The sequence below is a fragment of the Hemiscyllium ocellatum genome, chromosome 20 (genome assembly GCF_020745735.1).
Source record: "Hemiscyllium ocellatum isolate sHemOce1 chromosome 20, sHemOce1.pat.X.cur, whole genome shotgun sequence".
Classification (NCBI taxonomy): domain Eukaryota; kingdom Metazoa; phylum Chordata; class Chondrichthyes; order Orectolobiformes; family Hemiscylliidae; genus Hemiscyllium; species Hemiscyllium ocellatum.
This window is the reverse complement of record NC_083420.1, coordinates 22,037,471-22,054,797: the sequence shown is the minus strand read 5'-3', so window position 1 is coordinate 22,054,797 and position 17,327 is coordinate 22,037,471. Positions and strand designations below refer to the sequence as shown.

The 17,327-nt window shown below is 41.1% G+C and overlaps 1 protein-coding gene across 1 annotated transcript; it reads left to right on the top strand.

Moving 5' to 3' along the window:
* LOC132825584 (neuronal pentraxin-2-like) lies at positions 1–16,005 on the top strand. The gene is made up of 6 exons (XM_060840964.1): positions 1–453; positions 1,825–1,827; positions 8,543–8,759; positions 10,242–10,486; positions 14,534–14,713; positions 15,778–16,005. Exons 1-6 carry the CDS (start codon positions 1–3, stop codon positions 16,003–16,005), a joined length of 1,326 nt encoding a protein of 441 aa, XP_060696947.1.
* Positions 16,006–17,327: the final 1,322 nt, after the last annotated feature.

The following is a 17,327-nucleotide window of genomic DNA, read 5'->3' as shown; positions in this document are numbered from 1 at the left end:
ATGTTGCTGCTGCTGCTACTAGTCGTCAGCGTCCTTCTCGTCCCCTGTATCCGCTCCACGGCCCCCGGCCAAGACTCAAAGGCCACTCGCTTCGTCTGCACCTCGGTGCCGTTGGATGCAGACCCCAGCTGCCCGGTGCCCGCCGTGCCCATGCCAGTGAACACAGCCCAAGAGCAGGACCTTCGTGCCACCGTCGTGCAGCTGAGGGAGACCATCCTCCAGCAGAAGGAGACCCTGGGCAACCAGAAAGAGACCATCAAGGAGCTGACCAGCAAACTGGCCAGGTGCGAGAGTGCCCAGCTGGATGCCAAGTACAAGGGCAGCCGCAGGAAACAGCACGACCATGTGTCTGGCAAAGACACCATGGGCGACCTGCCCCGCGACCACAGTCAAGTGGTGGACCACCTGGGCAGGACCATCCAAGCGCTGAAAGACCGACTCGGGAGCCTCGAGGTAAGAGCGGCAGGTCAAGGAGGAATTACTCCAAAGGGATCTTCCCGGGTTGTTAGATTCCTCTCCCCTCGCCTCACTCTCTTGGTGGTATTCCGGTTCAGAAGCCGGCGTGGGGGTATAATGGACAGCGCCGTCAAGCCCCTGTTGCAGAACTAGCATGGCAACAGCGGACCGAATGGTCTCCCCCATCAGGCATGAGGGAGATTCAGTCAGGGAGTCAGTTTGTTGCCCTCCCAGCCGGAGCCGGGAGCACAGGCGCACGGAGCTGTCCAGGGTGCTGAATAAACCGTCCGTCCTGTGGTGCTGAATGTAGCGGAATTAGAGCTGAGGGGGAGACAGAGTCCCATTAGCCTTTAGTATCGGACAGAGAACTAGCCGAGAATGGCTGTAGCTCACGGTATTATTTCAGTATCAGGATGTAATACATGGCTCATCTTTTTGTATAATGAAAATAATATGCATTGGTGACTAGAGTGAAAACAAGTCAGGGAAACAGAGACAAGTGTGTTCACCACTTTCTTTGGCTGGTCAAAGATGTTTGCTTTAGGCGCTATCCCGAGTTTTTGCCAGTGACAGAGATGAAATTGGGTCCTAACTTTGAATCTTTCCATCAGCCGAGGGATCTGTTTTCAAAGCTCAACAGAAATCCACTCACTCTATTTCGCTTAGACGTTAAAAAATGTCACCACTACAATTTCAGAATTACTCGTACTGTTTTCCGAGCAACACAAATCGGCCCACATGCTGTTTGAAAGTTGCGATCCAGTTGAACGGACCCTGTTCTTCCCCCACAATGCTGCAGAATTCTCTTCCAAGTACTGATCCAATTGCATTTTCAAAGTTACAACAGGGTGTGTTTGCAACAGCCTTTTCGCGCAGTCCCCTCGAAACGTTAGCTGTGCCTTGCTGTTATTGTAATTAATGCAGCGAGCTACAGAACTGAAAACTCCAGGACAGGATATGTTTCCAACAGAGTCCTGCCTGTGTCTCACAGAAACCCAAAACTGGGCGACTAGACTGGGATTACCGCTCGCTTATGGCATTTAATTCACGTCAATTATTGCCAAGACAATCAATGGAACCATGTTGCTTTAAACGGAGTGGACGAATGAATGAAGTCTGTAGTAAAAACTTACTGGGAATTAATTATGCGGGTGAATATCGAGAGGATTGGGATGGAGGTGTCGGAATACGGCAGGGAAAATGAGATGGCGAAATGTGTCATTTATTTTTCAATCAAGGTGGCGAAAAGAGTAAAGCTGATTAAAGATCAACTACGGTGTTTCCAGATAGAGTCAGGGGGCTGTCTGAGGTACTTCCTGCATATATTTTACCAAGAAAGGAGACGTTGTCCTCGTTATTGTGAAAAAGCAGGTGGTTAAGACACTTTGAGAGTTTAACAATGATAAGAAAAAAGGTGTTGGTCAGGCTGCCTTCATTTAAAGTTGGGCGGCTCGGTGGCACAGTGGTTAGACACTGCTGCTTCACTACGCTAGAGACTCGCGTTCACTTCCCGCCTCAGGCAACTGTCTGTGTGAAGTCTGTATATTGTCTGCGTGGGTTACCTCCCACAGTCCAAAGATGTGCAGGTTAAGTGAAATGGCCATGCTAAATTACCCGTTAGATGTAGGGGAATGGGTCTGCGTGGGTTGCTCTTCGCAGGGTCGGTGTGGACTTGTTGGGCCGAAGGGTCTGTTTCCACACTGTAAGTAATCTAAGGCAAGTGTGAGTGGAAATAATGCAGGCGCTGGCCACCATTTTTTACACTGAGAAGTTGTATTAACTGCTTGGAGAATTATAATTGGTTCACGTTTGTTCAAAAAAGGGTATAAAGATAAGCTGAGCAGCTCATGTCAGTCAATTTAATCTGGATGGTATGGAAGCTTCTGGAAATGGCAATTTGGGACAAAATGAATAGTTGCTTGGACAAATGAGGTTTAATTAGGGAAAGCCAGTATGATATATTAGGGGCAAAGCATGTTTAATTCATTGCTTGATTTTTTTAAAAGCTGCAACGAAAAGGATTAAGCAGGATATCGTTGTTGATGAGGTATACAGAGACTTCCAAAAAGCATTTGATACTGTTGCTGCATTACAGACTTGTGAGCAAAGTTATTTTTCATGGGGTATGGGCATCACTGATGGGGCTATCATTAATCCTCACCAATAAATCCCCTGGTGTAAGAGATGTTGAGTTATGAATACAAAATTGTCTGAGTGACAGGAAATGGAGAGCAGTGATTGACAGTTGTTTTTTGGGTTGAAGAAGGCTCTCTAATGGAATTTTCCAGGGTTTGATGTTCAGATCCTTGTGTTTCCTGATATATGTTTATGACGTAAACCTTAGTGTCCAGGGCACAATTTCAAAATTTGCAGATGATACAAAACTTGGAAGTGTCTTTGACTTAGTCATAGAGTCATAGAGATGTACAGCATGGAAACAGACCCTTTGGCCCAACCCATCTGTGCCGACCAGATATCCCAACCCAATCTAGTCCCACCTGCCAGCACCTGGCCCATATCCCTCCAAACTCTTCCTATTCATATACCCATCTAAATGCCTCTTAAATGTTGCATTTGTACCAGCCTCCCCCACATCCTCTGGCAGCTCATTCCATACACGTACCACGCTCTGTGTGAACAAGTTATCCCTTAGGTCTCTTTTATATTTTTCCCCTCTCGCCCTAAACCTATCGCCTCTAGTTCTGGACTCCCTGACCCCAGGAAAAAGACATTGTCTATTTATCCTATCCATGTCCCTCATAATTTTGTAAACCTCTATAAGGTCACCCCTCAGCCTCCAACGCTCCAGGGAAAACAGCCCCAGCCTGTTCAGCCTCTCCCTGTAGCTCAAATCCTCTAACCCTGGCAACATCCTTGTAAATCTTTTCTGAACACTTTCAAGTTTCACAACATCTTTCCGATAGGAAGGAAACCAGAATTGCATGCAATATTCCAACAGTGGCCTAACCAATGTCCTGTACAACTGCAACATGACCTCCCAACTCCGGTACTCAATACTCTGACCAATAAAGGAAAGCATACCAAACACCTTCATCACTATCCTATCTATCTGCAACTCCACTTTAAAGGAGCTATGAACCTGAACTGCAAGGTCTCTTTGTTCAGCAACACTCCCTAGGACCTTATCATTAATCGTATAATTCCTGCTAAGATTTGCTTTCCCAAAATGCAGCACCTTGCATTTATCTGAATTAAACTACATTTCCACTTCTCAGCCCATTGGCCCATCTAGTCCAGATCCTGTTGTAATCTGAGGTAACCCTCTTTACTGTCCACTACATCTCCAATTTTGGTGTCATCTGCAAACTTACTAACTGTACCTCTTATGCTCGCATCCAAATCATTTATGTAAATGACAAAAAGTAGAAGACCCAGTACCGATCCTCGTGGCACTCCACTGGTCACAGGCCTCCATTCTCAAAAACAACCCTTCACCACCACACTCTGTCTTCTACCTTTGAGCCAGTTCTGTATGCAAATGGCTAGTTCTCCCTGTATTCCATGACATCTAACGTTCTAATCAGTCTCCCATGGGGAACCTTGTCAAATGCCTTATTGAAGTCTATATAGATCACACCTACTACTCTTCCCTCATCATCTTCTTTGTTACTTCTTCAAAAAACTCAACCAAGTTTGTAAGACATGATTTCCCATGCACAAAGCCATGTTGACTATCCCTAATCAGTCCTTAGAGGAGGTAAGTATAGAACTTAAAATTCATATAGCCAGATCGGTAGAAAATGGACAATTGGATCTCATTTGATGCTGGTAAGTGTGAAGTGATGCATTTTGATTGGAAGAATGTGGGAAGACATTACAAAATAGAGGGTGCAATTCTAAAAGGGAAGTCCTGAATTTATATGCACACACATTATTAAAGGTGGCAAGAGAGGTTGAGAGAGTGGTTAATAAAGCAAACATCTTTGTTGGATGTTATCACAGGCAAAATCAAGAAAATTATGCTTTTAGTAAAGTTATGTGTAAAACATTAGTTCAACCTCAATTAGAGTATCATGTTCAATTCTGGGCACCATATGAGGAAAGATATGTTCACGTTATACAGACTGTAGAAAAGATTCAAAAGATTGCTTCCTGGGATGAGGAACTTCAGTTAGGTAGAAAAATCGGAAGAGTTGTGACTGTTCTTTGTAGAAAAGAGACAGTTGATAGAAGGCTTAATAAAGGTATTCAAAATCAGGAAGGATCTGAACAGAGCAGACAGGGGCGAATTGTGGCAATTAGTGGAAAGGTCAAGAACCAGGGACCACACAGTTTAGATCAGTTGCAAAAGAAGCAATGGTGACGTGAGGAAGGTTTATTACAGATTGGTTAGGATGTGGAAATGTAATGAAACGGATTCAGTTGTGACATTCAAGGGAAAATTGGGCAATTATCCAAAAAGGAAGAAAGTGCAATTTTGTCAGGAAAAGGTGATTAAATTACTCCTTCAAACAGCTAACACAGAACAATGGACCAAATGCTGTCTTCTGTAACTATTTAATGACTGTATGAATCAGAAAATCAATACTTCTGAATTTTGAAATCTATGAATTGAATCAAATTGAATTTGATTTTTCACCTAGAATGTTGATTAATTAAAATTTCTAAATGGAAACAATTCTGTTCTGTTCTAACCAGGTTAAAGAAGAGTTCAGTCTTTTCTGAAATTATTATTCTGGAATTATTTAATATTAAAATATATTTCATTCTTTCACTTACCAAGACATAGGAGCAGAAATTAGGTCATTCAGCCCATCAAATTTGCTCCACCATTCAGTCATGGCTGATAAGTTTCTCAATCCTATTCTCACACATTCTCCCCCTAACTCTCGATTCCCTTGACACTCAAGAACCTATCTATCTCAGTCTTAAATATACTCACTGACCTGGCCGCCACAGCCTTCTGTGGCAATGAATTGTATAGGTTTACAACTCTCTGGCTGTAGAAGTTTCTCCTTATCTCCATTCCAAAAGTTCTTTCCTATACTCAAAACTATGCCCTCGGGTCCAAGTCTCTCCTACCAATGGAAACATCTTCCCAACATTTACTCTGCCTGGGCCATTCAGTATTCTACATGTTTCAATTAGATCTCCCCTCATCCTTCTAAACTCCATTGAATATAGACATAGAGTCCTCAAACATTCCCCGTATGTTAAGCATTCCTGGGACCATTCTAATGAACACACTTCAGGGCCAAGTACATCCTTCCTGAGATATGGGGCCCAAAACTGTACACAACACTTTAAATGTGGTCTGACTAGAGCCTTACAGAGTCTCAGAAGTACATCTCTGCTTTTAGATTCAAGTCCTTTCAAAATAAATGCCACCAATGCATTTGTCTTCCTAACTACTGACTCAACCTGCAAGTCTATCTTGAGAGAATCCTGGACTAAGAGCTCCCAAGTCTCTTTGCATTGCAGACTTCTGAATCTTCTCCCCATTTAGAAAAGAGTCCATGCCTCTAATCTTCCAACCAAAGTGCACAACCTCACACTTTCCCACATTGCATTCCATCTGCCACTTCTAACCTAACCTCATAACCTGTCCAAATTCTTCTGCAGCCTCCCTGCTTCTTCAATGCTACCCATCCTTTTACATATCTTTGTATCATCTGCAAACTTAGCCAGAATGCCCTCAGTTCCTTCATCTAGATTTTTAAGTGAAAAGTTGTGGTCCCAACACTGAGCCTTGTGGACCATCACTTGTCACTGGCTGCCATCCTGAGAAGGACCCTTTTATCCCCACTCTCTGCTTTCTGCCAGACAGCCAAGCATTTGGTTCTGTTGATTCCAACTTGAAGGGATTATTGATTTTGAATTTTTTGGGTGCCCTAGGATCTTTACTTGTTGACTTAAATTGTTCCATTCCAGCTCAATTTGTGTATCTTCACTGAACTTAATCCAGCACAGGCAAAGTACAAAGCTTTTCAATGAATCCAAGCATTATACCAGGCAAGTCAATAAAAAGTATTCACACCTAAACAAAATAAAGTATTAGTGGTTTACAGTTGAACTTGGTTGTTTGGCCTGTGTTTTTGGTTAAAATTTCAGATGGTCACACTCTGACTTGAAAAAACCCTCAAGTAGCATATTATACTGGAAAGTCTAGTAAAGAAATCACTAACTGTTTAATCCATTGTGATAATCATATTTCCCAAAGAGCCAATTAACTTGAGTGCTGCTAACACAACAGTAACCCGTGTACGTAATGGAATTTTTGTGTACTAAATAACATTTGCTCCATTCAGTTTTATGTGAAATGAGAAGTAGCTGATTGTAATCAGGGCCAACATATAGACTTTTAGTCTCCAAATCCATTATGTCTATTTAGTTTAGTTGAAAATAGACAACAATTTTTGAAGCATGCAGTGCTTTCTGAATGTATTACTGCACTTATTCAATTTCTATCCAATAAACTCTCACTTTTATTGTTTTTAATCATAAAATAACTATTCTGACCATTATTTTATTGTGTATGAAATGGTACCATCAAGAAGATTCTACACTTTTGCGGTAATTTTGTGATCAAACTCAATGCACGGTGTCTTTAAGATGGGAGTTTCATCTTTATCCATGGATTTTTTAAAAGAAATGTTGCAACATTTTCTTTGTATGACTGAACTTAAATCACTTCTCCAATTTTAACTTCAAATCAGCTGCATTACATAAAACAAAAAAATTACATTTCTTTTTTAATCTCCATGATATATTCAATGTTACCCATTGGACCAATATGTTTTATGGTTGATTGCATAATGTACATTATCTGTTCACTGTAATTTTTGTAATTAATGTATATCATTCTATTTAATTTATTTTTATATGATTGCACCTGTGTAATTTAATAATGTGTATTTTCACAGGATATTAAATAAATTCAATTGATAAAATTATTTTCAAGCTCTATAGCTTCAGCATTAAATAAAACTTTGATACTATTCTGTAATGTTCGCACAATCTAGGTACAACTGTTCCCAAGCCTAATTTAGAATAGATTATTTTACTCTGCCTTTAAACTTCAAGGGGGGTGGGGGTGGGGGCAATGTTCCACATTGGGCAGCTTTGTGACTAACCAGGTATTCCAGAGAGCAATCTGAAAACCAAATGATCGGCAATAAGATCACTTTAACAAGCCAAGCATTCTATCAATGTTTTCATGCAATAGAGTATGGCTTAACTATTCATATTCTTTCAACTGATGCTGCAGATTGAAAATTATTTATGTTAAAATGCCTTTGCCAACTGATTTAATGAGTTTTAAACGGATGAATCCCTTCATGAAATTATAAGGCAAGATAGTTTCATTAAAAAGGTATTAAGTATTTGTGTTCTGAAATCAGACCATGTAAGCCCTATAGCAATAAGAGAACTCACAAAAGATAATATTTAATAAAAAATAAGCATTCAAACAGTTCTTGTTCCTTGATGTGAAACTGTGCTGCAAAAAGCTGGTGACTTTCAATTAGCAACAACAGGGGTGGAGGAATAACAGAAGTCAGCAATGGAACATGTGAATTCTTAACAACAACATTCCAGGGGGACAGATCACTAAAATGAAAAATAGAATATCATGTGTTATTTCAGAACCAGCTTAATCAATGGTACAATATACACCCAGCCTACAATTATTCTCTTTGCAATGCAATTCCTAACAGTTGCCCTAATAACAAATGCAGAGATTTTGAAAGAAGTATATATGCAGGATCATCTGCAAAATATTAATGTATGTCCAGGAATATTCTGAAATATTGATGTATTCTAGTTTCCCAAATTCCAAAGCTGTTAACACTTTACAGGAAAACCATGCTGATGTAAATGTTTACTTTCTAACATTATTTAATTGCAGACATAGAAACAATCTGTTATTATTGTTAATAATCAGATATATCTAATGAATTCACAGACCTTTCTCAGGATGATGACTTCAGATTGAAAATTAATGAACTAGATAATAATGAAGTTATTGAATGTATTGGTGTGTATTATGTGATTGAGTAAACAATATTTCAAAGCTTTTTTTTCATCATGGTTTGCATTCCTAAGACTGTGTTTTCTTTCTCAACAGCAGCAGACACACCCCAATTTTTCCAACCATACTTTCCCCAGTGACCTCCGTGAACAGCTTCAGAGGAAGCTGGGGGATTTGGAAAGTCAACTGTTAAATAAAGTCTCTGAACTTGAAGATGAGAAGTATGTTCTTCTGAATGAGACAGCAGCCCACCGTTACAAGACAGAGTCTGCCCTCAATGCCTTGCATGAAAGGGTTACTGAATTAGAGAAAGGTATTGACTTAGCAAAAATATTCAAACATTCAGCATTGAGCAATGACTTTTGGTTATTTTAAAACAATGCTTATGTAGGTTATTCAGAATGAATCACATTGTGCTTAATATGATCAATGGGACAATTGACCTTCCTTTTGTTTTACATTTAACTAGTTACTGATTTACAGTAAATTGCTATTGCCAAATTCAGCAAATGCATAGTACTGCAGAACCAAACGGATGAAGTCTGTTGGATTGCTCAAAGTCTTAATTGTCAACTATTATTCACATACTAATTACATGACAAAGATAACCTTGAATCGGATAATATCTATACAATTTACTTGCAGTTTTGGCTCAGTGCTTGTATTCTTAGAGACTGTGAATTCAAGTCTCACTGCAGAGATATGAGCACACAACTATTCCAATTCAGTAGAATAACAGGGTGATAGTCATATAACATGGAAGCAGACTCTTCGGTCCAAACAGTCCATGCCAACCATAATCCAAAACTTTACTAGTCCCACTTGCCTGTGCATGGTCCATATCCTTTCAAACATATTTTATTCATGTCCTTATATAAATGTCTTTTAAATGCTGTAACTGTACCCGCATCCATCACTTCCTCTAGAAATTCATTCCACACACAAACCACATTCTCTGTAAAACAAATTGCCCCCATTTAAAAAAAAACTTTCTCCTCTTCACCTTAAAAATATGTACCCCAGTCTTGAAATCCCCTACCCTAGGGAAAAGAGATCTGTCATTCACCTTATCTATCGCCCTGATGATTTGTATAAATCTCTGTAAGGTCACCTCTCAAGCTGCTTTGCTGCTGTGGAAAAATGTCCCAGCCTATCCAGCCTCTCCTTATAACTTATGTTTACACAATACTAATATAAATACTCTTGGAGGTACCATTTTTCAGATGAAACAATAAACTGAAGAGTGGTTTGTTCATTCAGGCGAGCATGAAAAAGTCCACTAGCATTATTTAGGTGAAGATGGTCTCCTAGCCAATACTTGTCTTTCAATCAAATCACAAAAAGCTGTTCATTATCACCTAGTTGTTTGTGGGAGCTAGTTGTATGCAAATTTACTGATATCTTTCATACATTGCAATCATCGCCATTTATCAAAAGTATTTCATTAATTTCAAACTGCTTATAGATGACCTGAGGATGTGTGAGGTATTGTGTAAATTAAAGGTATTTCTTCCATATGCAGTATTCCCATTGTGATTACATATATCTCTAAGCAACAAGTCTTACATTGCAGAGTGAATTCAACAGCTCTTATTAGCACAATGCAGACCTGACACTGAAGGCATATCAACAAGTAAAATGATTTGAATAAAGGCATCAGGTGTTCATGGATAACTATTTTATACAGCTATAAATAATTGTTTGGAAATGCTAATTTAAAGTTATAGAATCTATGCAAAATGAATTATTTCCCTAGTGTCTGATATAATTGTTTAATTTTATTTATCCACAATAGAGAGTAGCGGCTTTAAGTCACCTGATGATTTCAAGGTGTCGCTACCTTTGCGAACTAATTACCTATTTGCCAGGATAAAGAAGAGTCTCCCTGAGATGTACACCTTTACTGTGTGCATGTGGATCCGCTCCAGAGCATCGTCTGGTATTGGAACACCTTTCTCTTATGCTGTGACCGGACAAGCTAATGAAATTGTGCTAATTGAATGGGGAAAGAATCCAATTGAATTACTTATTAACAACAAGGTATGTATCACTTATCGATGATATGTTAAATGCACAAAAGTAACTGATCATATTATTGAATAGAACATGTAAAAGGCTAAAATGCACTTAAGTAATATTAACATTTTTAGTCAAACATTTAATTGCCAGCTTCAAATGTGGACCATTTTAAAAGTGAACCCTTTCATTGATGTTATCTTATGGGATAGACTGTTAACAAGCAGAAAACATCTTGTCTCCAGCCATTGTTCCAAAATCCCTGCTTTTCTATGTCATTTTTTAACACATTCAAAGCCTTCTCAAAGCATTTACATTGCACCACATCCATAGTTATCTCCCTTAACTCTGTCTCCCACTTTTGGAAATGCCCTCACTGGGAATGTTGCTTGGTTAATGATGCTAAGTTCTTGTGGACATTTAGATTTTCCAAGTGGCGAGTTGAAAGTGGGCTGAAGGCTGTTGTAAAGCACTTTTAGTAGAAGATTAGGATTAGTTGATCTTTGCTACTTCTTGCCTTTTGTTCTTGCCGTCAAAATATGTGGCTATTTGATATCAACCAATGAGCAAAATACTTCCATTCTATAAGCTGGCATTTCTTTAAACACCTTGTTGGTTTGGATTAATTTTGATATTTACCCCTGTATTTGATGGTTGTCAGTGAGTTGTCTGCAGCCTCATTTTGTGCTTTGGGGAAATCAAAGCCATTGTTATTAATCCTCTGTTCCTTCAACACTGAGTGTGGCACTGGCAAAGCACAGCAAGTCAGGTAGCATCTGAGAAGCAGGAGAATTGAAGTTTTGGACATAGGCCCTTCATTAGGAATGTTGGGAGGTGGGAAGGGAGTTGAGAGACAGATAGGAGGGTTGGGTGGGGCTGGGGAAGGCAGTTTGGAAGATGTAGGTAAGGGGTGATGGTGATCCACCTGAACAGAGGGTGGTGGGAAGGAAGATGGGCATTGACTCCATCTCACATTCTGGTCATTATGTGAGGCTCAACCAGACCATTGGCATCTTATTTGATCCTCGTGAGCTTCTGATTCCATTTCTGCTTTACTATCAGCATTGCCTACTTTCATACTGTAATGTCAACCCACCCCATCTTAATCCAGCTGCTTGTGAAAACCTCTTCATTCTCTTGCAGCTTGACTTATTGATCCCAACATGTTCCTAGCAGACACCTCATGTCCTTTGTGGAACACAATCAGAACTCTACTCTCTGTATTGTAACTTAAACCATGTCCCAATTACCCAGTATCCCTGCCTCTGCTAACCTCCATTGAGTCCCAGTTTGGGAAACTTTGAATTTAAAAATCTTGTTCTTGTTTTCCATAACCCCCATGGCCTTGCCCTTTCCTCAGCGCCACAGCTCTCTGAGATCTCTCACTGCTCCAATTCTGGACTCTTGAATATCCCAACTTTCTCTTTGAAACTTTCTGCCTCCCCTTCACTTTAAGATGCTCATTTAAACCTGTTTTCTTTGACCAAACCTTTGTAAATCTGTCTTATTAGTTTCTGAGGTGATTTGATGTTAAACTTGGTTTTATTATGGCATTTTGAGCACCTTGGAACTTGTACAAAGTTACATACACTGTATATACACTATGTAAATGGTGTTTTACAACTGTACAAGACCATGAGTGTTATGGACCTCATAGCAATAGGTATGGTACATATCACGTTCTTAAACAGGAAGTTAGTTTGTGATGAAGAAGATCTTAAGACCATAAGAAATAGCAGCAGAATTAGGCTATTTGGCCCATTGAGGCTGCTCCACCATTCGCTTATGGCTGCAAGCCACTTGGATTATTGTTAAATTGTCTGTGGTGTCCCTATGACATCATTGGAACCCCAGTGGCTTGAGTATCCTTACTGCCTATAAGCTAACATGCGAGTTGATGGGATTGGACAAGGAAAACTCCTACTCATATTTAACAGCCTCCCACCATCAGACATTATTTCTGCAATGTCAGAGTGTTTACAAATCCCCACATCTACCATGACTTTCTATATCCCTTGAAGCTTTAGATGAATGACTCCTCTCTGGCTTCCACTTCCAGGTGTCCAATATTCTCTCTAAGATTCAAGTCCTACCTGTTCCAGAGGTGTGTGATACCATCTCTGAACAGGGTGATAATTCCGTTTCCCTGGCTCCCAACGCCTCATCTTCACCATGGACAGCCAATCCCTCAACACCTCCATCCGCCATGACCAGGGCCTCCAAGCCCTCCGTCTCTTCCTCTCCCGACGTCCCCACCAGTACCTTTCCACGGACACTCTCATTTGTTTCGCCAAACTGGTCCACACCCTTAACAATTTCTCTTTTGAATCCTCCCACTTCCTCCAGATGAAAGGGATAGCCATGGGCACCCGTATGGGCTCAGCTATGCCTGTTTTTTTGTTGGCTACATAGAACAGTACTTCTACTGTAGTTACACTAGCACCACTCCCCAACTTTTCCTCCACTACATCGATGACTGTATCGCTGCCACCTTGTGCTCCCACTGGGTGGTTGAGCAGTTCATCAACTTCACCAACACATTCCATCCCAACATTAAATTCACCTGGACCATCTCTGACACCTCCCTCCCCTTCCTGGACCTCTCCATCTCCATCAACGACGACTGACTCAAAACTGACATTTTTTACAAACCCATCGGCTTCGACGACTACCTGGATTACACATCTTCCCACCCTACCTCCTGCAAAAATGCTATCTCATATTCCCAATGCCTCCGACTCTGCCGTATCTGCTCTCAGGAGGACGAGTTCCACCACAGAACACACCTGATGGCCTCCTTCTTTAAAGACTGTAATTTCCCCTCCCACATGGTTGAAGATGCCCTCCAACGCATCTCGTCCACGTCCAGCACCTCCGCCCTCGAACTCACCCCTCCAACTGCAACAAGGACAGAACCCCCTGGTCCTCACCTTCCATCCCACCAACCTCCACATAAACTGCATCATCCACCGACATTTCCGCCACCTACAAACGGACCCCAGGGATATATTTTCCTCCCCACCCCTATCCACTTTCTGCAAAGATCGCTCCTTCTGTGACTACCTGGTCAGGTTCACGCCCCCCACAACCCGCAGTCCCCTCTGAGCACCTTCCCCTGCCACCAAAGGAATTACAAAACCTGTGCCCACACCTCCCTCCCTCACCTCCATCCAAGGCCCCAAAGGAGCCTTCCACATCCATCAGAGTTTCACCTGCACTTCCACAAATGTCATTTATTGTATCCGTTGCTCCCGATGTGGTCTCCTTTACATTGGGGAAACTGGATGCCTTCTTGCAGAGCGCTTTAGGGAATATCTCTGGGACACCCGCACCAATCAACCCCATCGCCTCATGGCTGAACATTTCAACTCCCCCTCCCACTTTGCCGAGGACATGCAGGTCCTGGGCCTCCTCCACCGCCGCTCCCTCACTGCCCGATGCCTGGGGGAAGAGCACTTCATCTTCCACCTCAGAACACTTCAACCCCAGGGCATCAATGTGGACTTCACCAGTTTCTTCATTTCCCCTCCCCCCCACCTTACCCCAGCGCCAACCTGCCAGCTCAGCACCATCCTCTTGACCTGTCCTACCTGCCAATCTCCCTTCCCACCTATCCATTCCATCCTCCTCTCCAACCTATCACCTTCACCCCGACCTCCATCCACCTATTGCACTCTTAGCTACCTTCTCCCCAGCCCTAACCCCCTCCCATTTATCTCTCCACCCCTGTGGCTCCCAGCCTCATTCCTGATGAAGGGCTCCTGCCCGAAATGTCAATTTTCCTGCTTCTCGGATGCTGCCTGACCTGCTGTGCATTTCTAGCACGACTCTAATCTTGATTATTCTAAAAATCAGCTAATCCTTGTTTTCTTTTTTTAGAACCATCTAGACAAAACAATACTAAATGTTGTGAATGTTCAAGAAGACAAGCTCTTGTGTGCGTAGATCTTTGAATTTAAAAATCTCATTCTTGTTTTCCATACCCTCCATGGCCTTGCCCTGTCTTATCTCTACAACTTACCTCAGCACCACAGCTCTTCTAAATACTTATCCTAAGTATTCCATCAACAGGTTGCCCAGCTGCCCATTAATATTAATGATGGCAAGTGGCATCATATTTGCATAACATGGACCACCAGGGATGGTATGTGGGAAGCTTTTCAGGATGGCCAATCACAAGGCACAGGGGAGAATCTGGCACCTTGGCATCCCATCAAAGCAGGTGGTGAGCTGATCCTAGGACAGGAGCAGGTGAGTGTTACTTTGTGCCCATAATAATGATTTCCACAGTTGGGTGATACACGTATAATATTGAGATAAAAATCAATAAGATTACATAAATGTTACATATCCCTCTGAAAGAATGTCGATAAAATAAAGCTTTTGAAGCATAAAGTATAAATTTCTTCTGCATATAATTTGGCCACTGTCAGATCCCAAATGTGCAACACTCACAGTACTGCACAGGGGATGTCAGACTGGACTTTTTATCTCTGTGTGGGACTTTAATCGATGATGTTCTGACTCAGAGGTGAGCATACTACCTCTTCACGTAGCATTACTACAGAACAATTTGAGACATAAGAGGTAGCATGTGAAATGCTTGGTAGAAATAGATAACTTTGAACTGGTGGCTCCCGGAACTCTCCACCTCTGTACGATTTTCCTCCCCTTCTGTGGAGTAGCACAGAGAAAATGCACAAGCAACAATCAAAATGTTGCTATGCATAGGAGTAAAGGTATCAGGCAAAAGCGGGCAAATAGAGTTAAAGCACAGATTAGGCGTAACCAAGTTGCATGCCAGTACAGGCACAAAGGACTGAATGGCTTCCTTATGTGTGTATGCACCTGGTGACTTCACACTGTCAAATATCCCAGTAGAAATTTGTAGATCATACTAAAATAGAGTGAGAGTTGTAGAGGCATACAGCACAGAAACGGATCCGTTGGTCCAATCTGTCCATGCCAAATGCAATCCCAAACTAAACTAAGCTTCTGGTCCGTATCCATCCAAACCTCTCCTATTCATGTATTTCCAAGTGAACTTTCATGTATATCCAAGTAACCTTTAAACATTGTAATTGTACCCACATCTACCACTTTCTCAGAAAGTTCATTCCATGTGCTAATCACCCTCTGTGTAAAAAGAATGCCCCTCATGTCTTTTTTAAATCTCTCTCCTACACCTTAAAAATATGCCCCCTAGTCTTGAAATTCCCCCATCCTAGTTACAATTACAGCAAGCAGAATTAAACTGGCACTTGTACTGAATGTACAGCAGCAATCATTTGTACATGAATTTATTCTTCATCTAGGACTCAGTTGGAGGAAGGTTTGATGCAACTCAGGCATTTGTTGGAGAACTGAGTCACTTCAATATCTGGGATCGCATCCTCACTCTGGAAGACATCAGAAGCATGGCCAACTGTTCTGCTAACCTGGCTGGCAACATCATTCCCTGGATTGATAACAATGTGGTTGTGAATGGTGGAGCCAACAAGTTGCCACTGGAGACTTGCAAGGAGCGCTTGGTTAGTTCCTGATCCCTGGTCAGGATTCACTTAAGTGCCGCTTTCTTTTCCTACAGACAACTTTCTGTGATATGGTGAAAGGTATATTCTTTTTTCCCAGCTGAATTTGCCCTTCCTGGGAGGGAGCACTGACTGTGGTATTTTATTTTGTGTCTTTCAAACTAAATGATGCTGTCAGCCATACATCAGTAGGTAGCATGCTCGTCAGACGATGATGTGCTCAGGTCCTAACCAGAGACTTAAACACAGAAAATCCAAGTAAACATCCCCAGTGCAGTTTTGCAGGAGTGTCACACATTTGGAGGTGCCATTTTCAAGAAAGAGATTAAACTGAGGCCCTGGCCATTACTTTATTGGATGTTACAACATTTCATAGCACTATGTCAGTTGAGAACTGCCTCCCATTCCCCACCTGTCATGTTGAATATTTATCCCTCAATCAATATCACTAATAAGTAGGCAACCTGATTTTTAACAAATTCCTCTTTGTGGGATCTTGTTGTGCACAAAATGGCTGATGTCCTTCCTTATTGTAACAGTCACTACAATTAAAAAAATAGTCAATTGGCTACAAAGAATGTCTGGACATTTCAGGGTCATGAAAGGCATTGTAAAAATGTGTTCCTTTCATTCTAATTTACAGAAGTGTTTGGGAAAGCATTTCTGTCTGAAATGTTAATATTTTGAAAGCTGATTGATTTGTATTGATTTGCACACTTATCACTATGGCCCAGATGTTGCAGTCATCAGCAAAGAATAAATGTGCCCACAAAGATTAAGATCTGGTCTGAATTCCCTTTCCCAACTTAAGTTTGAATATAACAGGAAGTCAAGGGGCTTCCATGCCATAGTGATGTCATCAAACAGAATAGACAGCCAATCACACTGAAGTATTTTCACAGACAGCAAACCAGTAAGTCAAAATGCAATGATTATTCTCCACTTTTAGCTATATCTTTCAGAGACCAAATGAAATACTGGGAAGTACCCATGGCTTGGGTTAAATGTTTAAATATCACAAAGCTTTTTTAAAAGAAGATCTTTCAGAACATATGGAGAGCTTTTATAATTATAACAAAGAGATTTGATGTTCTACAAATATAAAATTACCCTTTCAGGGCCAGAGAGGTTTTCCAGTGTAAATTATGAATGTAGAACACTATTTAAAACCCATATAGATATCATGCAACAAGATGTAACTTTTACAACTTTCACTGTGAAACTAATAGCAAAAAGTGCAAATTGTTATTGGTTCAGTAATGTCTACTTGAATGCAGACTGTGGTGACTTCAATAATGCGTCCTATGAGGAAGCATGAATTACTGACAGCAACA